The 24,803-nt window shown below is 45.0% G+C and overlaps 1 protein-coding gene across 3 annotated transcripts in view; it reads left to right on the top strand.

Annotated features, from left to right (window-relative positions):
• The window catches only part of LOC115168738 (ubiquitin-like modifier-activating enzyme 1), a 58,813-nt gene that overhangs the window by 12,576 nt on the left and 21,434 nt on the right, over positions 1-24,803 (top strand). The window contains exons 1-9 of one of the 3 annotated variants that reach the window (XM_029724278.1): positions 1,190-1,445; positions 9,248-9,364; positions 9,759-9,817; positions 10,893-11,061; positions 12,001-12,135; positions 12,829-13,026; positions 17,315-17,447; positions 19,332-19,429; positions 19,794-19,940. In XM_029724278.1, coding sequence (XP_029580138.1) covers positions 9,248-9,364; positions 9,759-9,817; positions 10,893-11,061; positions 12,001-12,135; positions 12,829-13,026; positions 17,315-17,447; positions 19,332-19,429; positions 19,794-19,940 — 1,056 coding nt within the window. In that variant the 5' untranslated portion in view covers positions 1,190-1,445. Of the gene's footprint in view, positions 1-1,189; positions 1,446-9,247; positions 9,365-9,758; positions 9,818-10,892; positions 11,062-12,000; positions 12,136-12,828; positions 13,027-17,314; positions 17,448-19,331; positions 19,430-19,793; positions 19,941-24,803 lie in introns of those variants that run through there. The other 2 variants (XM_029724280.1, XM_029724279.1) reach the window with 2 other exon arrangements.

Below are 24,803 nucleotides of genomic sequence, written 5' to 3' on the forward strand. Positions count from 1 at the left end.
TTATTGTCGAAGGAATAAGCATTATACTGAGGCCTGTACTCTGGAGTGGGATCGATTTGGAGGTGGAGGGTCCGTCATGGTCTGGGGCGGTGTGTCACAGCATCATCGGACTGAGCTTGTTGTCATTGCAGGCAATCTCAACACTGTGCGTTACAGGGAAGACATCCTCCTCCCTCATGTGGTACCCTTCCTACAGGCTCATCCTGACATAACCCTCCAGCATGACAATGCCACCTCAATGCTGTCTCATTCTCTGCGTGATTTCCTGCAAGACATGAATGTCAGTGTTCTGCCGTGGCCAGAGAAGAGCCCGGATCTCAATCCCATTGAGCACGTCTGGGACCTGTTGGATCGGAGGGTGAGGGCTTGGGCCATTTCCCCCAGAAATGCCTGGGAACTTGCATGTGCCTTGGTGGAAGAGTGGGGTAACATCTCACAGGAATAATTGGCAAATCTGGTGCAGTCCATGAGGAGGAGATGCACTGCAGTACTTAATGCAACTGGTGGCCACACCAGATACTGACTGTTACTTGTTCAGTTTGTCAGTTGTTGAATCTTATGTTCATACAAATATTTACACATGTTAAGTTTGCTGAAAATAAACGCAGTTGACAGTGAGAGGACGTTTCTTTTTTTTGCTGAGTTTATATATATCTTTGAGGAGATGTTTAGTCAGTGTCCATGGTAATCATATACTCTTTCTGCCATATACATGCCTTAAACTACCGTAAACCCCTTACCGAAGGAAACATCCCAAGGATCCCTTATAGCACGGACAGATTTCAATCTGCCCTAGCCAATGGGGGACGGATTTGGAGAGCGCACATATAATATGACATTTGATATGTCTCTCTTCCTTTGAAACGTTTTTGAATGTTTAGTGTTCATTTTGATTTGATTATTTCATTTTTTATTTTAAAAAATATATTTTTTTCACTTTGACAATGTAAACAAACATATGTTTCCCATGCCAATAAAGCCCATTTGAATTGAGAGATTGTTGAGGCAGAGATACGGTATATAACGGCTAGATGGTTTCGGCCCTAACAGTGGGATTCGTCCGAAGGGCGGTAAAGGTCTGCTTATCGCCGTTTCCCCGTGTGGACAGAGTTTTTAATGGAAGTGGATCCTCTCGCTTCGCGTCTTCCTCTCTGGCTGAGGCCACCCCTTCCGCCAGAGATATTTAGAGGAAAGAGTATCTACCTCTGCCATTTTGGTTTTGTTCCCGTCTTGGTGCTCGCAAATACAGGAATCGCTAAATACACAGGACTCGACCAGCTTTAACGACAGTGAATCGACATTATAGTCCCGAAACCTCTTTTTTCACCCCCCCCATTTTTTATTTATTTATTTTTGTCAGCAGAACAATCATCGTTTATTGACGTTTACACACACACACACACGCTGAGCGGTTTGCACAGAGAAGGGGCAGAGAAGGATTATTGGTAAGCCAGGCAAATCAATGGGTACTACTAGCTACTGAATGTATATACGGTTATTTCCTGCTCGATTTTTATATGTTTCATTTTAAAGCCGCATTGTCATAGCCTAGATGTTGCACTCGGGTTTTGTTGTTGATGATTGCTATGCTATTCAGCGGCTCTGTTGTAGCTAACGGTAGCAGCACAGCCATACCTCCGGTACCGTTCTCTGAGTACTAACGTTAGGCCCCGGTCCACGGACCGACCGCATGAAAGAAGGGCAGTCTGGTCATTGTTTTACTCGTTTTTCTTATTCGTGTTCCGACCGTGTTCAGCAGTGATCCACTTAACCAAATGTACTTTATTTTATTTTAAATGTGATTTTAGCGAGTCAGCGGTACACGGCCTACTAATAATAGCTTTGGCCTCTTGCTGATGCTGTTGCCGGACATTTAACGTCCTTTGTTGTTCACCGAAAACGACAGATTAAGTTACGGTGTTTATTCTGGTTCGGTGGTCCAGTGCTGACTGTGTCATCCAGTGAAATAACGTGGATTGTTATAGCCAACAAAACATGTTATGATATTGCTTTCTGTTTCTGTTTTGAGCTTTGCTGTATCATTGTGGTATTTAGATTTTTTTATTTGATTGGGTCAATTTTTCGTTTTACCTTTTTTGATATGAGTTACTTTGTAGCCACATAATGACACTTGACTCTCTCTCTTGCCTCAGTTTGTCCCGTATACATTTGTCGTGGCAGAAGATCAGTAGTTTATTGTCGCCATGCGCTAGTTAGTTATAATACTAGGTCGGCAGGCAGCTGCAGTGGATGCGGCATTTCCGTCTGTCTTGTTGGCTGGTTGTCATGAATCTAGAAGTTACGGTCTGTTCCCACACTGTCCCGGAAACACCGGCTATCCTATCTTGGTGGGATTGCTATTTACTTACAAGCTATTTACCGGTAGATTCGTCCAACGTTTAAAGACCCTATAGCGTGTGTGTGCGATCTCCAACCCGTTTTCTGATTATGTTTAGCTATGACATTTTTAATTCTGTCGCAACTTTTATTTTTTTTAAATGACTGATTTGCTTTGTAAACAGACTATTTTCCTTATATTATGTTTATTTTTGTCGTGTGATGACTACACTGTCATCAATAAGCAGACGTGCTCGAGTTAAATGGCTTCCTCTCTGTATGAGATACTGTTGTTCTATGTGGCCTTGGCGACAGCCCCCCCACCACGAGGCACCGCTACAGTTCACTGCAGTAAAGTTATACTGAATCAGCGTTTTTAGTGTTGAGGCAGAGATTGGGGGGGGGGGGGCTTACATATAATTAACAATAGCAGTAGAGATTGTGTGTGACTTCCTTTATAGTATAATTAAGTGTTAAGGCCCGAGGGTGTGGTGTATATGGCCAATATACCACCGTTTAGGGCTGTTCTTATGCAAGATGCAACGAGGAGAGCCTGGATACAGCCCTTAGCTGTGGTATATTGGCCATGTACCACACACCCTCAGGGGTTCCCGAGTGGCGCAGCGGTCTAAGGCACTGCATCTCAGTGATTGAGGCGTCACTACAGAAACCCTGGTTCGGATCCGGCTGTGATTCGGAATCCCACAGGGAGGCGCAAAATCGTCCCAGCGTCGTCCGGGTTTGGCCGGGGTTAGGCCGTCATTGTAAATAAGAAATTGTTCTTAACTGACTTGCCTAGTTAAAGGTTAAATAAAGATTTTTAAATAAAGGTTACATCAAAAAATGAATACACCACAAACCACCGAGGTGCCTTATTGCTATTATAAACTGGTTACCGGGGCGGCAGGTAGCCTAGTGGTTAGAGCGTTGGACTAGTAACCGGAAGGTTGTAAGATCGAATCCCCCGAGCTGACAAGGTAAAAATCTGTCGTTCTTCCCCTGAACAAGGTAGTTAACCCACTGTTCCTAGGCCGTCATTGTAAATAAGAATTTGATTTTAACTGACTTGTCAAGTTAAAGGTAAAAAAGAGCAGTAAAAATAAATATTTTGTCATACCCTTTGGAATACTGTCTGTTATATAACGGGTGTGTCGAATCCTTGGTTAAAAGCGCATTCCAGCCGGTGTCTATTCCACAAGTTAGCCCGGCTAAATCTATGACGTTAAAATGCCTATTTACTCTGTTCCATCTGATGGCACAATCCACTGTCATCAGCCAAGGCAGGGAAGTTTTATCAACTTGATCTCCACTATAAAAAGCATCTAAACATTATCTCACATTTCTTTTAGACTTAACATTTAGTTTAACAGTGGAGATTTGTATAAACATTACTGTCTGTCTCTCCGACATTTGCAACATTGTTTCAATATTCAAATCGTGCCTCATTAGCATCAGCTAATGTTATGGATGCATCCAAATACATGTCACTAGAAAACAACTTAAACAAATGCAGCTACTTTGCTGTTATTCTGTCTAGCCGTAGTTAGCTAGCTAGCAAGCAAGGGATAAGAACGTTGCCAGCCAATATGGAAATGGTACATTTAAAACGAACGACTGATTTGCGTCTCTTGCAACCGAACCAATAGAATGAACGACCAGCCGGCTTGGGTAGCAACCCTAGATATGTTTCTGGATTATAACTGGTGGAAGGATTAAATAATATGAATAAATTAATCAAAATAACATTTTAATAAATGTCAATCATTATTTGAATTATGTTGCTAACCTGTTGTGTAAAAGTGATAATTCTCTCGAAGAGGTGTTTAGAGGATATATTGGTACGGTTTGCCGTCCCTCGACTTCGTATCGGGCCTAACACCTGTGCCAATACATCCTCCAAACACCGGCTACTCGGGCATTATCACTTAAATATGCCACGGCTGTCAGCCAGTCAGCATTCAGGGCTCGAAACACCTAGTTTATAGTACACAATACCAGTAGAGATGGGGTGAGCCTTCCTTATAGTTTACTGTACCAGTAGAGATGGGGTGGGCCTTCCTTATAGTATAATACCAGTAGAGATGGGGTGGGCCTTCCTTATAATATAATACCAGTAGAGATGGGGTGGGCCTTCCTTATAGTATAATACCAGTAGAGATGGGGTGGGCCTTCCTTATAGTATAATACCAGTAGAGATGGGGTGGGCCTTCCTTATAGTATAATACCAGTAGAGATGGGGTGGGCCTTCCTTATAGTATAATACCAGTAGAGATGGGGTGGGCCTTCCTTATAGTATAATACCAGTAGAGATGGGGTGGGCCTTCCTTATAATATAATACCAGTAGAGATGGGGTGGGCCTTCCTTATAGTATAATACCAGTAGAGATGGGGTGGGCCTTCCTTATAGTATAATACCAGTAGAGATGGGGTGGGCCTTCCTTATAGTATAATACCAGTAGAGATGGGGTGGGCCTTCCTTATAGTATAATACCAGTAGAGATGGGGTGGGCCTTCCTTATAGTATAATACCAGTAGAGATGGGGTGGGCCTTCCTCATAGTATAATACCAGTAGAGATGGGGTGGGCCTTCCTTATAGTATAATACCAGTAGAGATGGGGTGGGCCTTCCTTATAGTATAATACCAGTAGAGATGGGGTGGGCCTTCCTCGTAGTATAATACCAGTAGAGATGGGGTGGGCCTTCCTCGTAGTATAATACCAGTAGAGATGGGGTGGGCCTTCCTCGTAGTATAATACCAGTAGAGATGGGGTGGGCCTTCCTCATAGTATAATACCAGTAGAGATGGGGTGGGCCTTCCTTATAGTATAATACCAGGAGATGGGGTGGGCCTTCCTCATAGTATAATACCAGTAGAGATGGGGTGGGCCTTCCTCATAGTATAATACCAGTAGAGATGGGGTGGGCCTTCCTTATGGAATAATACATAATACCAGTAGAGATGGGGTGGGCCTTCCTTATGGAATAATACATAATACCAGTAGAGATGGGGTGGGCCTTCCTTATAGTATAATACCAGGAGATGGGGTGGGCCTTCCTCATAGTATAATACCAGTAGAGATGGGGTGGGCCTTCCTTATAGTATAATACCAGTAGAGATGGGGTGGGCCTTCCTTATAGTATAATACCAGTAGAGATGGGGTGGGCCTTCCTTATAGTATAATACCAGTAGAGATGGGGTGGGCCTTCCTTATAGTATAATACCAGTAGAGATGGGGTGGGCCTTCCTTATAGTATAATACCAGTAGAGATGGGGTGGGCCTTCCTTATAGTACACAATACCAGTAGAGATGGGGTGGGCCTTCCTTATAGTACACAATACCAGTAGAGATGGGGTGGGCCTTCCTCATAGTATAATACCAGTAGAGATGGGGTGGGCCTTCCTTATAGTATAATACCAGTAGAGATGGGGTGGGCCTTCCTCATAGTATAATACCAGTAGAGATGGGGTGGGCCTTCCTCATAGTATAATACCAGTAGAGATGGGGTGGGCCTTCCTTATAGTACACAATACCAGTAGAGATGGGGTGGGCCTTCCTCGTAGTATAATACCAGTAGAGATGGGGTGGGCCTTCCTCGTAGTATAATACCAGTAGAGATGGGGTGGGCCTTCCTCGTAGTATAATACCAGTAGAGATGGGGTGGGCCTTCCTCGTAGTATAATACCAGTAGAGATGGGGTGGGCCTTCCTCGTAGTATAATACCAGTAGAGATGGGGTGGGCCTTCCTCGTAGTATAATACCAGTAGAGATGGGGTGGGCCTTCCTCGTAGTATAATACCAGTAGCGATGGGGTGGATCTTCCTCGTAGTATAATACCAGTAGAGATGGGGTGGGCCTTCCTCGGGCTCGGCGGGGCTCGGCTGGGTGTGGGCGGGGCTCGGCTGGGTGTGGGCGGGGCTCGGCTGGGTGCGGGCGGGCGGGGCTCGGCTGGGTGCGGGCGGGCGGGGCTCGGCTGGGTGCGGGCGGGGCTCTGCTGTCACTAAATTGATCATTAACATGTTTAATCTGAGCCATTATCTCGTGCTCTGCTGCACAGTCCAGTCATATCTGACTAGGATCATAACATGGTGGCAGAAGGGCTATAACCTCGTCAAATATTAAGATGAGAGATTATTTCACCGAATTTTCCTGGAGTTTTGTCTTGAGTTTAGAGTGATGAAAAGTAGTTAACAGCTAAACTGATATCATGTATCTTCGTTGTTCAGCCCAAGTGGAGCCGTTGCTATGGTTACTCAGACTCCACACCGCCATGAGCAGAATCCATGCAGAGCAATCTGCCTGCGCAGAGATCAAGTGACAGACAGAGAGGAGATGCTAATTTGACATATAGCAAATCGGGGTAGAGCCTGAACATCGCATGCATGAGAAGTAGGGGCTTCAAATGAATGGCCCCGTGCAGGGCTCTAGTTCCCAGGGACTGCCCTGGTCCTTGTTTTACCATATTTGATAATACCTCTATTCATATCTGTTCTCAGGCCTTGTCCCTGTTCTACCAGATGTTTGTCTAGTGGCCAGTGCAGCTGCTCGTTAATTTAGAAAAAATATTTTTGTATTTTCTCTTGGGGTGAGTAGAATTGAATGATGATTAGTGGAAGGAGGGATTGGATGAAGGCTTGTTGTTCTCTTGTCTTCCCTAACTAGATGTGATAAGAGTCCCTCTATATATGCTGCATGCATTCCATCAGTCCTTGTTCTGTAAGTCATGACTGTCTTGTCAATACTTACAACTGTTACATCAGCTGTTTTGAAGGAAAATAACTTTTCCCCTCTGCAGTCTTCATTTAATCCTATTGACATTGGCTGGTCAGACAGCAAGGATTTAGTCAGTTGTTGGCCAAGCAGTCTCATTGCACTGAGATGACTTGCCAGCGAAATCATGACTTGCCAGCGAAATCATGACTTGCCAGCGAAATCATGACTTGCCAGCGAAATCATGGTCATCAAATTTCATGTTTTGATTTTAAAGTCTTCAGTAGGTTGTGTCAGGGCTGTCCAGTACTGCAGTTTGTTAGGATACAGACACTGCTGTTAGGACTACTGTCAGCTGTTTAACCTGTGTGTCTGTCTGTGTCTGTGTGTGTCTGTGTGTGTCTGTCTGTGTGTCTGTCTGTGTGTGTCTGTCTGTGTGTCTGTCTGTCTGTGTGTGTCTGTCTGTGTGTGTCTGTCTGTGTGTGTCTCTGTCTGTCTCTGTCTGTCTCTGTCTGTCTCTGTCTGTCTCTGTCTGTCTCTGTCTGTCTCTGTCTGTCTCTGTCTGTCTCTGTCTGTCTCTCTGTCTGTGTGTGTGTGTCTGTCTCTGTCTGTCTGTCTCTGTCTGTCTCTGTCTGTGTGTGTGTGTGTGTCTGTGTGTGTGTGTGTGTGTTTTGTCAGACAGGAAGAAAGGAGGGCCTCACTCTCTAGGAGCTCAGATGTAATAATTGAATAACCAACATTTCAACAGCGTTCCTCAGGGTATAATGACAACCACTCTGGGTGACTAGTTTATGGAGTGTTAAAGGACACACAGGTGTCTGTAATCATGGCCGGCTGTGGCTTGATATCATTGGTTGATTTACTGATATATAAATAGAACATATAAAAAAACATGAATGGATAGCATACGGTCATAGATACCATGTGGCTAATGGATAGCGTACGGTCATAGATACCATGTGGCTAATGGATAGCGTACGGTCATAGATACCTTGTGGCTAATGGATAGCGTACGGTCATAGATACCTTGTGGCTAATGGATAGCGTACGGTCATAGATACCTTGTGGCTAATGGATAGCGTACGGTCATAGATACCATGTGGCTAATGGATAGCGTACGGTCATAGATACCTTGTGGCTAATGGATAGCGTACGGTCATAGATACCTTGTGGCTAATGGATAGCGTACGGTCATAGATACCTTGTGGCTAATGGATAGCGTACGGTCATAGATACCATGTGGCTAATGGATAGCGTACGGTCGTAGATACCATGTGGCTAATGGATAGCGTACGGTCGTAGATACCATGTGGCTAATGGATAGCGTACGGTCATAGATACCATGTGGCTAATGGATAGCGTACGGTCGTAGATACCATGTGGCTAATGGATAGCGTACGGTCGTAGATACCATGTGGCTAATGGATAGCGTACGGTCATAGATACCATGTGGCTAATGGATAGCGTACGGTCATAGATACCATGTGGCTAATGGATAGCGTACGGTCATAGATACCATGTGGCTAATGGATAGCGTACGGTCGTAGATACCATGTGGCTAATGGATAGCGTACGGTCATAGATACCATGTGGCTAATGGATAGCGTACGGTCGTAGATACCATGTGGCTAATGGATAGCGTACGGTCGTAGATACCATGTGGCTAATGGATAGCGTACGGTCGTAGATACCATGTGGCTAATGGATAGCGTACGGTCATAGATACCATGTGGCTAATGGATAGCGTACGGTCATAGATACCATGTGGCTAATGGATAGCGTACGGTCATAGATACCATGTGGCTAATGGATAGCGTACGGTCATAGATACCATGTGGCTACATGAGCCTACAAACATTTACAACAGCAAAATCCACAATAATCACAACAATGGCTTCAGATCAAAGTCTACGTTGAGACTGAAGGGAGAAAGGGTCTTTAAGTTAAAGATCCAGGCAGCTTCTCGTTTTAACAATAAATTGTCGAGGTCACCCTTTTCTCCTAGGGAGGACGACGTGTTCGATGCTGATATAACGTAGAGACGAGGTTCCCCTCTCCTAGGGAGGGCGACGTGTTCGATGCTGATATAACGTAGAGACGAAACAGTGGGGTTTGTCTTCCAGACAGGGGGCCGGTACGTCGTCTAAGAGTCGCTGTGTTAGGTTGTGAAACTAATAATTGTATGTGTGTGTGTGTTCAGATGTCCAGCTCGCCGCTGTCCAAGAAGCGTCGCGTGTCAGACTCCGAGACGAAGACGGGATCCCACTGCTCCTCCTCTAACTCTGTCAGAACTGAACTGTCTCACACCCCCTCCAACGTAGGTACACACACACACACACACACACCCCCTCCAACGTAGGTACACACACACACACACCCTCCAACGTACGTACACACACACACACACACACCCTCCAACGTACGTACGTACACACACACACACCCTCCAACGTACGTACGTACACACACCCTCCAACGTACGTACACACACACACACCCTCCAACGTACGTACACACACACACACACACACACACACACACACACACACACACACACACACACACACACACACACACACCCACCCTCCAACGAACGTACACACACACACACACACCCACACCATGTTTGTCTTCTATGTCTGTCACAACTGAACTGTCTCTCACATTGCTGGGTTAGTTTGACTGGTTTTCACTCCTGTTGTTTTCTCCAGGGCATGGCTAAGAATGGCAATGATGCAGAGATCGATGAAGGCCTGTACTCCAGACAGCTGTAAGTACCCCATCTATAACCCTTATAAATTACCCAGAACGTTGGTGACAAACTGCTGCCGATGTTTACTGACACCGGCCATATTCAACGGGTTTTGAGCGTTCGTAAATTCATCAGTTATTCTGCTCTCTGGGACACTCAGACGAGAACGCTCTGAAATCGGAGTAGATAGACAGAGTAGCCAACTAACGTCACATAGCTAGCTAACATACCGGTACATACTGCTGTAATGATATGCTATGTGGTTCATAAGGACAGCGTAGCTAGCTAGCATACCGGTCCATACTGCTGTAATGATATGCTGTGTGGTTCATAAGGACAGCGTAGCTAACATACCGGTCCATACTGCTGTAATGCTATGTGGTTTGTAAGGACAGCGTAGCTAGCTAACATACCGATCCATACTGCTGTAATGATATGCTGTGTGGTTCATAAGGACAGCGTAGCTAGCTAACATACCGGTCCATACTGCTGTAATGATATGCTGTGTGGTTCATAAGGACAGCGTAGCTAGCTAACATACCGGTCCATACTGCTGTAATGATATGCTGTGTGGTTAGTGAGGACAGCGTAGCTAACAAATCATCAGCCAACATAACGTGTAAAGTAACTTATTTGAAAGTCATTACTTGATTACATAGTTCAACATTTGTCAACATTTGTCATAAGTTAAAGCAATGAATTTGTATCGGCTCTCGTTGGACTTCAGCTGCGTATTTTCCGCTTTTTCCTTCAAATCTGAAAACGATGTGAAGCCACACCCATTTTCTGAAGAATTGCATTATGGGCCCAAAAAGCACGTAAATAGTGTCCTCTGCCTGTATACTTCGTATTTTGGCGAATTTAGTACAACATCCAGGAACTTTTGGCATAGTAACTATATCCATACTAGGACCAATAAGCATACTATATACTCTATTGACTTTACAAATAGTTCAGTTAGTATGAGTATTTGAACACAGCTCTGATCTCTCTCCATTGAGCCCTAGTGTCCTGGTTTCAGGGCTGAGAGGGCTGACGTAGTGTTATAAAGGTGTTATGTAGTCTTATAAAGCCTGTATTCTCTCCTCCGTAGCTACGTGTTGGGCCATGATGCTATGAAACGCATGCAGAGCTCCAACGTCCTGGTCTCGGGGCTGAGAGGGCTGGGCGTGGAGATCGCTAAGAACGTCATCCTGGGAGGAGTGAAGAGTGTTACCCTGCACGACCAGGGACAGGCCGAGTGGAGAGACCTCTCCTCACAGGTGTGTGTGTGTGTGTGTGTGTGTGTGTGGAGCTTCTCTTTGGGCATGCTCGGGTCAAGATGATATTGATTGGAACGTGTTTTTAGTTCCCGTTAGTTCTACCTGAGAGGAGGACCTGTCTGTGTAATAACCCTGTCTGTGTAATAACCCTGTCTGGGTAATAACCCTGTCTGGGTAATAACCCTGTCTGGGTAATAACCCTGTCTGGGTAATAACCCTGTCTGGGTAATAACCCTGTCTGGGTAATAGCCCTGTCTGGGTAATAGCCCTGTCTGGGTAATAGCCCTGTCTGGGTAATAACCCTGTCTGGGTAATAGCCCTGTCTGGGTAATAGCCCTGTCTGGGTAATAGCCCTGTCTGGGTAATAGCCCTGTCTGGGTAATAGCCCTGTCTGGGTAATAGCCCTGTCTGGGTAATAGCCCTGTCTGGGTAATAGCCCGGTCTGGGTAATAGCCCGGTCTGGGTAATAGCCCGGTCTGGGTAATAGCCCGGTCTGGGTAATAGCCCGGTCTGGGTAATAGCCCGGTCTGGGTAATAGCCCGGTCTGGGTAATAGCCCGGTCTGGGTAATAGCCCGGTCTGGGTAATAGCCCGGTCTGGGTAATAGCCCGGTCTGGGTAATAGCCCTGTCTCTGTAATAACCCTGTCTGTGTAATAACCTGTAATAACCCTGTCTGGGTAATAGCCCGGTCTGGGTAATAGCCCGGTCTGGGTAATAGCCCGGTCTGGGTAATAGCCCTGTCTCTGTAATAACCCTGTCTGTGTAATAACCTGTAATAACCTGTAATAACCCTGTCTGTGTAATAACCTGTAATAACCTGTAATAACCCTGTCTGTGTAATAACCCTGTCTGTGTAATAACCTGTAATAACCCTGTCTGGGTAATAGCCCTGTCTGGGTAATAGCCCTGTCTGGGTAATAACCCTGTCTCTGTCTCCAGTTCTACCTGAGAGAAGAGGACCTGGGGAAGAACAGGGCGGAGGTGTCTCAGACTCGCCTGGCTGAACTCAACAGCTATGTACCAGTAGTGGCCTACACTGAAGCCCTCACCGACGATTACCTGACTCAGTTCCAGGTAAATCTACATTACCCATCAACCCCCTTACCTGGTTAAACTACATTACACTGAAGCCTACTAAACTTGAAAAATGGAGGTAGACTAGTGTCCTGTCCAGGGGGTGTCCTGTATGTACATCAAGCTGTCTCACGAAACAGGAAGTAGACTAGTGTCCTGTCCAGGGGATGTACTGGTACATCAAGCTGTCTCACTGCAGAAACAGGAAGTAGACTAGTGTCCTGTCCAGGGGGTGTACTGGTACATCAAGCTGTCTCTCTACAGAAACAGGAAGTAGACTAGTGTCCTGTCCAGGGGGTGTCCTGGTTCATCAAGCTGTCTCACTACAGAAACAGGAAGTAGACCAGTGTCCTGTCCAGGGGGTGTCCTGTACATCAGGCTGTCTCTCTACAGAAACAGGAGATATCACACAGGAAGCTGCAGCCTACTAGCTTGTCAGGTAGCGTTTGAAGTAACGCAGTGAGTTGAATTGAGCAGCGACCACATTTTGACCACGGGCCATAATGACATTCTGTTCACTCTAATCATGCTAAATTCTCCCACCTAATTTGTCTAACTTGTGAACCGTATATATGGTATAGACGGGGTTTGGACTTGATTTTGTTCTTAATGCAATTCTCTTCTGAATTACTTTTTTTTTGTTTTCTAAACATTGAATGTAATAATGTGTGATAATGTGTCTCTGTGTTGTAGGTTGTAGTCCTGACCAACTCCCCTCTAGAGGAGCAGCAGCGCGTTGGAGACTTCTGTCACAGTAACGGCATCAAGCTGGTGGTCGCTGACACGCGGGGACTCTTCGGACAGCTCTTCTGTGACTTCGGAGAGGAGATGCTGGTGATCGATACCAACGGAGAGCAGCCTCTCTCTGCTATGATCTCTATGATCACTAAGGTTAGTACCCTACTACGCCCTAGATCCTACACCCTAGATCCTACACCCTAGATCCTACACCCTACGCCCTAGCTCCTACGCTATGATCACTAAGGTTAGTACCCTACTAGAATTCAGGCTGTAACAACAAAATGTGGGTATTTTTTTAATCTAAATAAGCTTTGTTGTACAATTTTAAATTTAAAACAGTCAAATACGCTGCATTTCAGTCATGAATTCAGGCCTTGTGAAATTATACTTAGGATAAATATAAGCCTTCCACAACCTTGAGACCTACTAATAGTTGTATAATTTTATCAAAATACAGAGATGCAAACTAGTCACCTTTTCGGTGAAATTCGCCGTTTTTGAATCCAAAATAGGTGACCTACGGGATTCGTGTAGATCTGATGAGAAACGTTTGGGAGGGAGGAGAGGGCTGGAGCGGTACTGGCTGTAAGGGAACGAGTGATCCGCGTTTGGAGCGGTACTGGCTGTAAGGGAACGAGTGATCCGTGTTTGGAGCGGTACTGGCTGTAAGGGAACCAGTGATCCGCGTTTGGAGTGGTACTGGCTGTAAGGGAACGAGTGATCCGCGTTTGGAGCGGTACTGGCTGTAAGGGAACGAGTGATCCGCGTTTGGAGCGGTACTGGCTGTAAGGGAACCAGTGATCCGCGTTTGGAGCGGTACTGGCTGTAAGGGAACCAGTGATCCGCGTTTGGAGCGGTACTGGCTGTAAGGGAACCAGTGATCCGCGTTTGGAGCGGTACTGGCTGTAAGGGAACCAGTGATCCGCGTTTGGAGCGGTACTGGCTGCTGTATCCAAGGCTCAGCCAGTCATTCACATAACAACAGAATGCAGCACCCGACTGAAGAGAGAAGAGACCGCCAACTGACTAGTTACAGCATTAGGGGCGCTCTGGAAAGGCAGAGCAGCGCGTCCCCTGAACGATAACTAAGAGGTAACGTTTGGTGAGAAGCCTGACCACGGGGACGGAGGTGAGAAGGTGATGAAGCGGACTTCATGAGCTGTAACTGGAAAAACAACTGACATTTGGAAAGTTTTTGAGGTGGTGGAATAAGTATTTTTAAGTATCTTGTCAGCTGGATCGAATTCTCCGCTAGCTAGCCAGAGAAATGTTGAGCAACATTAGCGAACTTCAAATGATCAAATAATCAAGTTTATGGTGTGAAAATTAGCTTGCTAATAAAGTCAGACAGCTAACGTTACATCATCAGATGAGTTAACATTAGTAACGTAACCAAATCCGCTATAGTATTAACTGGTATACGACTCCTTGCCGTTCCTCAAGTTATAACGCTGTTAGCTGCTTACTGAACCCTGGCAATCTGTGTGAAATGTTAACTAGCTAACGAACTAGCGTTTTCCCGCTACAGTATGTGGTTAATTTTCTGAATGAGAGAATGAGGTGTTGCTTGTTAAACAGGTGTAGCTGGAGTAGCTGGGCCTGGTTTAAGATGGATGCCACTATAGAGGTGAAAGGAACACCACACACTTTCCCTCTCTCACTTTCTGCCAGCACGTAGAACAAATGTCCCACAGGCAGAAAGTGTACAATGTAATAGTGTTTTTGTTGTGTTGAACTTCACAGTAACACGTGAGTGAGTGGGGGATTACATTATTTTATTTATTTATTTACTCTGTGAATGTTATTTTTGCAAACATGTAGCCTTATGCACTTGATCGACGTCTACTATAGTGGCCACTGTAATGGAGCAGAAATAGAAGGTCTGTTTCAGGACAGGACTGTTCATACAGTGGGATAGGGACTTTTTTCTTGTTGTTCTGGCTCTGAACTCCAGCGCTTTGGATTTGAAACGATACTGTGACTAAAATTTGAGGGTATTTCTTCCATATCGGGTGAACCTTTTTTAGTAAATCCAGCCCTTTGTGTACATAGTCCCCTTTTTTTTTTTTTTTAGTTAAACAAAAGTATTGGAAAGTTAGACGCACAAATATCATACCCCCAAGACATGCTAACCTCTCACCATTACAATAACAGGGGAGGTTAGCATACCTCCAAGACATGCTAACCTCTCACCATTACAATAACAGGGGAGGTTAGCATTTTATATCATACCCCCAAGACATGCTAACCTCTCACCATTACAATAACAGGGGAGGTTAGCATTTTATATCATACCCCCAAGACATGCTAACCTCTCACCATTACAATAACAGGGGAGGTCAGCATTTTATATCATACCCCCAAGACATGCTAACCTCTCACCATTACAATAACAGGGGAGGTTAGCATTTTATATCATACCACCAAGACATGCTAACCTCTCACCATTACAATAACAGGAGGGTAGCACTTTTGGGAAGGGGTATAAATATTTGTGCGTCTAGCTGAATCTATTTGCTCGCTAACAAAGTAGAACAGATGAATTGTTATGAACACACTTCTTCTGTCTGTCCGTCTCCAACTGTTTGAAAAGCATGCTAGCCTGTCCACTGTGTTCAGACGTTGAAATCAAGTGGCCTTCCTTTGTTTCTCAGAATGAGAAGGAGTAGCCAATTGTTTATATACTTTTGTTTTATGCTTAATACACATTATTATGCTTATTGTACAAAAGTCTGTGGTTAAAATGCTGCTAGCAGTAGGTGGTTGTCGCTGTGTGACACAAACTGAGCGTTAATTTTCCAGGATCAATGTTAATTTTTAGTTGTGTCTGTTCTGTGCAATTTGAGGAGTAGCGACTTAAAAAGGGTATCGCTAAAAAAAGTTAGCTTCTCTATTACAGTAAAATGTCTCAATGTGTGTTGGTTTCCATATGACCCATTCTGTTGGACCAAACTTCAAATAGCGAGTTGAAACCACTTGTCAGAGAGGAAGATGTGATCTCTCATCGTTGTTGTGAGTGGTGGGGGGGGGGTTAAATTGGAAGGTGCGAAGGAGACGAGACCAAAAAAGACAACATGAGAACAAGCGGAAATGAACGCTCAAAAACTATAGACGTTTGGAGTATCGAGCAAAAACATATTACAAATTAATCAAATTGGATATATCGCCTAAACTCTACACATTAGGTTAGTCCACTACTAGAGCTGTAGGTGCTGCTGTTTGGTTAGTCCACTACTAGAGCTGTAGGTGCTGCTGTTTGGTTAGTCCACTATTAGAGCTGTAGGTGCTGCTGTTTGGTTAGTCCACTACTAGAGCTGTAGGTGCTGCTCTTTGGTTAGTCCACTACTAGAGCTGTAGGTGCTGCTCTTTGGTTAGTCCACTACTAGAGCTGTAGGTGGTGCTGTTTGGTTAGTCCACTACTAGAGCTGTAGGTGCTGCTGTTTGGTTAGTCCACTACTAGAGCTGTAGGTGCTGCTGTTTGGTTAGTCCACTACTAGAGCTGTAGGTGCTGCTGTTTGGTTAGTCCACTACTAGAGCTGTAGGTGCTGCTGTTTGGTTAGTCCACTACTAGAGCTGTAGGTGCTGCTGTTTGGTTAGTCCACTACTAGAGCTGTAGGTGGTGGGGCTGTTTGGTTAGTCCACTACTAGAGCTGTAGGTGGTGCTGCTGTTTGGTTAGTCCACTACTAGAGCTGTAGGTGCTGCTGCTGTTTGGTTAGTCCACTACTAGAGCTGTAGGTGGTGCTGCTGTTTGGTTAGTCCACTACTAGAGCTGTAGGTGCTGCTGCTGTTTGGTTAGTCCACTACTAGAGCTGTAGGTGCTGCTGCTGTTTGGTTAGTCCACTACTAGAGCTGTAGGTGCTGCTGCTGTTTGGTTAGTCCACTACTAGAGCTGTAGGTGCTGCTGCTGTTTGGTTAGTCCACTACTAGAGCTGTAGGTGCTGCTGCTGTTTGGTTAGTCCACTACTAGAGCTGTAGGTGCTGCTGCTGTTTGGTTAGTCCACTACTAGAGCTGTAGGTGCTGCTGCTGTTTGGTTAGTCCACTACTAGAGGTGGTACGGCTGTCAATCATTTGTTTAGGTGGAGAGCGTCAACGTGTTCCATGTGAGGTAAGAAAAGCAGTAAGGGAACAACTCAGTTAATATATGCCATTCAACAGATGCTTTTATCCAAAGCCGACTTAGTCATGCATGCATCCATGTTACTTATGGGTGGTCCCGGGAATTATACCCACGACCCTGGTGTTACTGCTATGTGCTCTACCAACTGAGCTACAAAGAGCAACGAAGGACCACTCATCATATGTGTGATACATTCCCCGCCCCGCCCCAGTCTTCCTAGTACTGTCTCTTACGTTTTGTATCATTGAGTGGAGCTTGTAACTTCTGTTCCTGGGTTCTCATGTTGTGCAGATCTCATCCCTGCTTCTCACTCTGTTAGGATGCAGCGGGTGTGGTGACTTGTCTGGACGAGGCTCGCCACGGGTTTGAGAGCGGAGACTATGTGATCTTCACGGAGGTGCAGGGCATGGCTGAGCTCAACAGCTGCCAGCCAATAGAGATCAAGACCCTGGGTGAGTCCTATCCTGTAGCAGTATTTAGTATCAGTAGGGAGGGGAGGGCTGCAGTTTTACCGGCTCCTAATCAACTGTGCTATTTTGTGTTTTTTTTCGCATTATTATTTTGTACATAATGTTGTTGCTACCGTCTCTTATGACCGAAAAGAGCTTCTGGAAATCAGAACAGCGATTACTCACCTCGTACTGGACAAAGATTTTTTTTTTCTTTAATGAGTCTGACTCGAAGGGTATACTGCTTCCCTGAGACCAGGCTCAAATCCATGACATCCATTCACAAGGCCGCAGGGCCAGACGGATTACCAGGATGTGTACTCCGAGCATGCGCAGACCAACTGGCAAGTGCCTTCACTTATATTTCAACCTATCCCTGATTGAGTCTGTAATACCAACATGTTTCAAGCAGACCTCCATAGTCCCTGTGCCCAAGAACACTTAAGGTAACCTGCCTAAATGACTACAGACCTGTAGCACTCACGTCTGTAGCCATGAAGTGCTTTGAAAGGCTGATCATGACTCACATCAACACCATCATCCCAGAAACCCTACCCCCTTCAATTCGCATACCGCCCCAACAGATCCACAGATGAAGCAATCTCAATCGCACTCCTTTCCCACCTGGACTAAAGAAACACCTACGTGAGAATGCGAGACACCTCCCTCTGGATCCTGAACTTCCTGACGGGCCGCCCCCAGGTGGTGAGGGTAGTTAACAGCACATCTGCCACGCTGATCCTCAACACGGGAGCCCCTCAGGGGTGCGTGCTTAGTCCCCTCCTGTACTCCCTGTTCACCCACGACTGCGTGACCAAGCATGATTACTGCACCATCATTAGGTTTGCTGATGACACAACAGTGGTAGGCCTGATCACCGACAACGATGAGACAACCTATAGGGAGGAGGTCAGAGACCTGGCCGTGTGGTGCCAGGACAACAACCTCTCCCTCAACGTGAGCAAGACAAAGGAGCTGATTGTAGACTACAGGAAAAGGAGGTCCTGTGTGACTTCGTCAACATCGAATGTCCACAGAGTGAATATCTTTGAGCATCAAAAATATGATGCTTCTGCTGTAGGCATTCATTGGTGGGTGTTGTAGAAATGTAGTTTTTATAGTGAACAATAACTTTTTAGGCACATCCAGTGTGCAATTACCACATTCGGACACTATGGAGAGGTTGAAAGGACACTTGAATGTACCCTGGATACCCCATAACACCACCACAATGTTTGGAGTGAGGTTGATATGGTAGAAATTTGTGTTTTTACTCTGAACAAAAAGCATTTAGGGATTGGAATAACGTAATATCACTGGAATGATCTAATTTACAGACATATGCCAGTTTGGAGAGGTTTAGGGACACTTGGAAACGTCCCGTGACCACACCTGACAACACTTCCTCAAACATCTGCCCATTTTCTAGTTGATAGCTCTATCAATCACATTTTTTTGCATGTCAGTATAACATAATTACGCATGAATAGCAGTTACTTTTGGGTATGTCTATTTAGGCGTAAATCTACATTTTGCCATTACATTTAGGAGGTTATGGGCTTGTAAGTTAGCATTTCACTCTAAGGTCTAGACCTGTTGTATTCGGAGAATGTGACACATACAATTTGATATCGTAGCCTGGTCTCAGATCTGTCTGTTAGCTCCATCAACATAATTTATTATAGTCTTAGCCTGGTTTCAGATCTGTCTGTAATGGCGTGACAATGGCCCTATGATTTGGCTGGACTGCTCGAACAGTCCTAGCACCAGGCTACGATCAAGGCACTGGGACCGGGCTGCGGTCGCGGGACCGGGCTGCGGTCGCGGCCCGGTCCCAGTACCTTCCAGTGTATTTTCTCTCATCTCCGTCCCTCCCTCTCCGTCCAGGCCCCTACACCTTCAGTATCTGTGACACCACAGGGTTCTCCGACTACGTCAGGGGAGGCATCGTCTCTCAGGTCAAGATGCCCCAGAAGGTGGCCTTTGTAAGTACCAGACATTGTCCGCATGTCATGTTGTCAAGTTCAGTGTAGAGGGTGGAATGTGGTGGTTCTCGTTAAACCATTCTGTTACTGTGATGTGGCAGACAGTTTACTGTTTTTACACCAGTGTTTAATGTAGTGGTACAAGCCTGGTAAAATGGGCCGGTTGCATAACAGGTCAATGGGAACATGTAGTTTGACTGACCAGGATTATCTGGGACTCTTAATGCGTGTAGTGATTTCACCAGTAAAGTAATGTCCAACGGTGCATAGTCTACTATTACTTGGTGGAAGAAGGGTTGAGTTAATTCACATGCGTCTCGCCTTCTCTCTCTCTCTGTCTCTCTTTCTGTCTCTCTCTCTGTAGAAATCCTTCACCACTTCCATGGCCGAGCCAGAGTTTGTGGTGACAGACTTTGCTAAGTTTGAGCGACCAGGACAAGTCCACCTGGGCTTCCAGGCTCTACACAGCTACCAGAGGAAACACAGCAGACTTCCCAAGCCCTGGTGCCAGGTACACACACACACCTGTACACACACCTGTACACACACACACACCTGTACACACACACACACACACACACACACACACACAATGATAATCCCATCAATCAATCTTGTGAACAAGAATGAATAAATGTGTTCTACTTATTTTCGACTTCCCTGGGGTGTTTCACCAGCTGCCGTTCCAAAAGCACCAGGAAGTTGAAAATACACTTAAACGTAAAAGTAACTTCCATTCTTGGCGTCCATGTTGTTCCTCTGTACTGGTGTGGTTTATGGAGAGGGAACAAGTGTGTGTGTGTGTGTGAGAGATCGACGGTATACGATTTTTTACCGCCGATACCGATTATTGATGGACCCCCCAAAAAAGCTGATACTGATTAATTGGACTTTAAAAAATATATATTATATATTTTTTTAATTATTATTAAATAAATATATTTGGAATAATGACAATTACAACAATACTGAATGAATACTTTTATTTTAAGTTAATATAATACATCTATTTAGTCTCAAATAAATAATGAAACATGTTCAATTTGGTTTAAATAATGCAAAAACAAAGTGTTGGAGAAGAAAGTAAAAGTGCAATATGTGCCATGTAAAAAGCTAACGTTTAAGTTCCTTGCTCAGAACACATGAAAGCTGGTGGTTCAATATTCCCAGTTAAGAAGTTTTAGGTTGTAGTTGTTAGAGAGAAATAGTCCTATAATTCCTATATCATTTGTATTTCATATACCTTTGACTATTGGATGTTCTTATAGGCACTATAGTATTGCCAGCCTAATCTCAGGAATTGATAGGCTTGAAGTCATAAACAGCGCTGTGGGTCAAGCATTGCTAAGAGCTGCTGGCAAACACAGTAAAGTTTGAATGAATGCTTACGAGCCTGCTGCTGCCTACCACCGCTCAGTCAGACTGCTCTATCAAATCATAGACTTCATTATAATATAATAAACACACAGAAATACGAGCCTTAGGTCAATAATATGGTCAAATCCGGAAACTATCATTTCGAAAACAAAATGTTTATTCTTTCAGTGAAATACGGAACCGTTCCGTATTTTATCTAACGGGTGGCATCCAGAAGTCTAAATATTGCTGTTACATTGTACAACCTTCGATGTTATGTCATAATTATGTGAAACTCTGGCAAATTAATTTGCAATGAACCAGGCGGCCCAAACTGTTGCATATACCCTGACTCTGCGTGCAATGAACGGAAGAGAAGTGACACAATTTTTCCTGTTTTAATATTGCCTGCTAACCTGGATTTCTTTTAGCTAAATATGCAGGTTTAAAAATATATACTTCTGTGTATTGATTTTAAGAAAGGCATTGATGTTTAGGTACATTGGTGCAACGATTGTGCTTTTTTCGCGAATGCGCTTTTGTTAAATCATCCCTCGTTTGGCGAGGTAGGCTGTGATTCGATGATAAACAGGCACCGCCTTGATTATATGCAACGCAAGACAAGCTGTTTAAACTAGTAATATCATCAACCATGTGTAGTTAACTAGTGATTATGTTAAGATTTGTTTTTATAAGATAAGTTTAATGCTCGCTAGCACCTTACCTTGGCTCCTTGCTGCACTCGCGTAACAGGTGGTCAGCTTGCCACGCAGTCTCCTCGTGGAACGCAAAGTAATCGGCCCCCAAAAATTCAAATTACTGACTGTTATAAAAACTTGAAATCGGCCCAAATTAATCGGCCATGCCGATTTAATCGGTTGACCTCTAGTGTGCGTGTGTTATGGAGAGGGAACAAGTGTGTGTGTGTGTGTGTGTGTGTGTGTGTGTGTGTGTTATGGAGAGGGAACAAGTATATGTGTGTGTGTTATGGAGAGGGAGCAAGTCTGTTATGGAGAGGGAACAAGTCTTTACTCGTGTGTGTTATGGAGCAGGAACAAGGCCACTGCTATGTCTTCGGCGTCAGAATGTTCCCCGTCTTCTGCTTCTATCCTCAATCTCTTTACATGAAATGTGGAGGTTAAACCCAGTGTGTCAGCAGTAATACTGCTTCGACTTGTTCGTTATAGGACTAAATACCAAATGGTCACTGGCCTGCAGCACAAAAGGAAATTCAACACGAGTACCACATTCATACTTGACTATTTTATTCACAAATGAGTAAAATGCTCGCGCTGTGGAGCCCTTGGCACCCACCGCCGTGGCTGCTGGAGGGGCCGTCTCGCCCACCGCCGTGGCTGCTGGAGGGGCCGTCTCGCCCACCGCCGTGGCTGCTGGAGGGGCCGTCTCGCCCACCGCCGTGGCTGCTGGAGGGGCCGTCTCGCCCACCGCCGTGGCTGCTGGAGGGGACGTCTCGCCCACCAATGCCTAAATCTACGCGCAGGTGTTAATTTTAGGCCCTGCCTCTCTAGATGAGTGACTGCCCAACACACCACCTGGTGTTATGTTGGGCACCTACTGACCCCAAGAAATATGTTATGAAATTTAGATTTTTCAAAAATAAATGTTTAAGGCATCCTAAGCTACCTGCCTACACATAGTCTGAAGTACAATACCAACATAGGTACTGTAGTAGGTCAAAGCTGTGTGCTGGAAAACCTTGGTGGAGCATGGGTGTATTAGGCGTTGTGGTTCTCATGTAAATTTCCTGTTTTTTTGGTTTCAGACCAATGCCTACTTCTAACTTAAAACGTTGTTTTTGTTTTTAATATTCAGTTTGTTTTACACCAGAAGGTGTAACAACATTTCCACATGCAAAACGTGTCTTTCGATAATGTAATTGATTTATTACAGAGCTAGCACACCTGATTTCTTTTTTTTGTTGTGCTTTTACCTCGTGTCGGAGGAAACACTGTCTAGCTGGCGACCGGGTTCAGCTTGCAGGCACCCGGCCCGCCACAAGGAGTCGCTAAAGCGCAATGGGACAAGGACATCCCAGCTGGGCCAATTGTGTGCTGCCTCATGGGACTCCCGGTCACGGCTGGCTCTGACACAGTTTGGGATCGAACCCGATCTGTAGTGACGCCTCAAGCACTGCAATGCAGTGCCTTAGACCGCTGCACCACTCGGGAGGCCCCTGAAAACACGTATTTTCAACGTCGGGAAAATATGCAATTTCAATGCCAAAATCCCCATTAAAAATCTGTCAGTTTAAGCTAGATGCTTTTTGCATTGGATGTGTCTCAATCCTCCAGCATCCTCCAGTGTCACCTCTCACCTTTCCACAGAGTGGTCATATTAATGTGTAGCCCAAACTGTTAGAAGTTGGCAAATCGCCTATGCCAACTTACAACGAGTCCTAAGATGCTTATGGGGGAGGTAGAGCATGTCGTGTTAATGAGTCTCATCTTTACATAAAGTTTGTAGGCCAAACCATTCGGACGCTACATATTATTTTGTAATAATAAATACTTTTTTTTTTATACTTCAAGGAGTCTTAAAATTCTAAATGAAATAGTACGGAGAATTTTTTTTTTTAATGAAATGTATGCATTCAAGTCGCTCTGGATAAGAGCGTCTGGTAAATGACTAAAATGTAAATGTAAAGTGGACCGATTTCCAGTATGTCTCATGGTCTGACAAACACCGCTCTAGCTCTGACACCTTTCGGAGTGCGACATGCGGTGGATTGAGATGCAACCAGTACAAGCTCTGCCACCTTTCAGAGTGCGACATCGGCGGATGCGGTGGATTGAGATGCAACCAGTACAAGCTCTGTCAGTACTCCAATGCAGAAACACATATTTACAGCTTAAACTGAGATTTTTTTCATTATGCTAATTCGATTTCCGCGGGGGTGCGGACATTGAGCTCAGGGTTAAATCCGCTTGAATCAGTGTAGATGAAGGTGAAAAGACGGGTTAAAGAAGGATTTTTAAGCCTCGAGACAATTAGTGGCTTGCGAAAGTATTCAACCCCCTTGGCATTATTCCTATTTTGTTGCCTTACAACCTGGAATTAAAATTGATTTTTTTTGGGGAGGGGGGTGTTGTATCATTTGATTTACACAACATGCCTACCACATGGAAGATGCACATTTTCTATTGTGAAACAAACAAGAAATAAGACAAACAGAAAACTTGAGCATACATAACTATTCACCCCCCCAAAGTCGATGCTTTGTAGAGCCAACTTTTGCAGCAATTACAGCTGCAAGTCTCTTGGGGTATGTCTCTATAAGCTTGGCACATCTAGCCACTGGGATTTCTGCCCATTCTTCAAGGCAAAACTGCTCCGGCTCCTTCAAGTTGGATGGGTTCCGCTGGTGTACAGCAATCTTTAAGTCATACCACAGATTCTCAATTGGATTGAGGTCTGGGCTTTGACTAGGCCATTCCAAGACATTTAAATGTTTCCCCATAAACCACTCGAGTGTTGCTTTAGCTGTATGCTTAGGGTCATTGTCCTGCTGGAAGGTGAACCTCCGTCCCAGTCTAAATCTCTAGAAGACTGAAACCAGTTTCCCTCAAGAATTTCCTTGTAATTTGCGCCTTCCATCATTCCTTCAATTCTGACCAGTTTCCCAGTCCCTGCAGATAAAAAGCATCCCCACAGCATGACGCTGCCAACACCATGCTTCACTGTGGGGATGGTGTTCTTGGGGTGATGCGATGTTGGATTTGCGCCAGACATGGTGTTTTCCTTGATGGCCAAAAAACTCAATTTTTTTCTCATCTGACCAGAGTACCTTCTGTATGTTTGGGGAGTCTCCCACATGCCTTTTGGCGAACACCAAACATGTTTGCTTGTTTTTTTCTTTAAGCAATGGCTTTTTTCATGGCCACTCTTCCGTAAAACCCAGCTCTGTGGCGTGTACGGCTTAAAGTGGTCCTATGGACAGATACTCCAATCTCCAATGTGGAGTTTTGCAGCTCCTTCAGGGTTATCTTTGGTCTCTTTG

Source organism: Salmo trutta, chromosome 30, assembly GCF_901001165.1.
Source record: "Salmo trutta chromosome 30, fSalTru1.1, whole genome shotgun sequence".
NCBI classification, from domain to species: Eukaryota; Metazoa; Chordata; class Actinopteri; order Salmoniformes; family Salmonidae; genus Salmo; species Salmo trutta.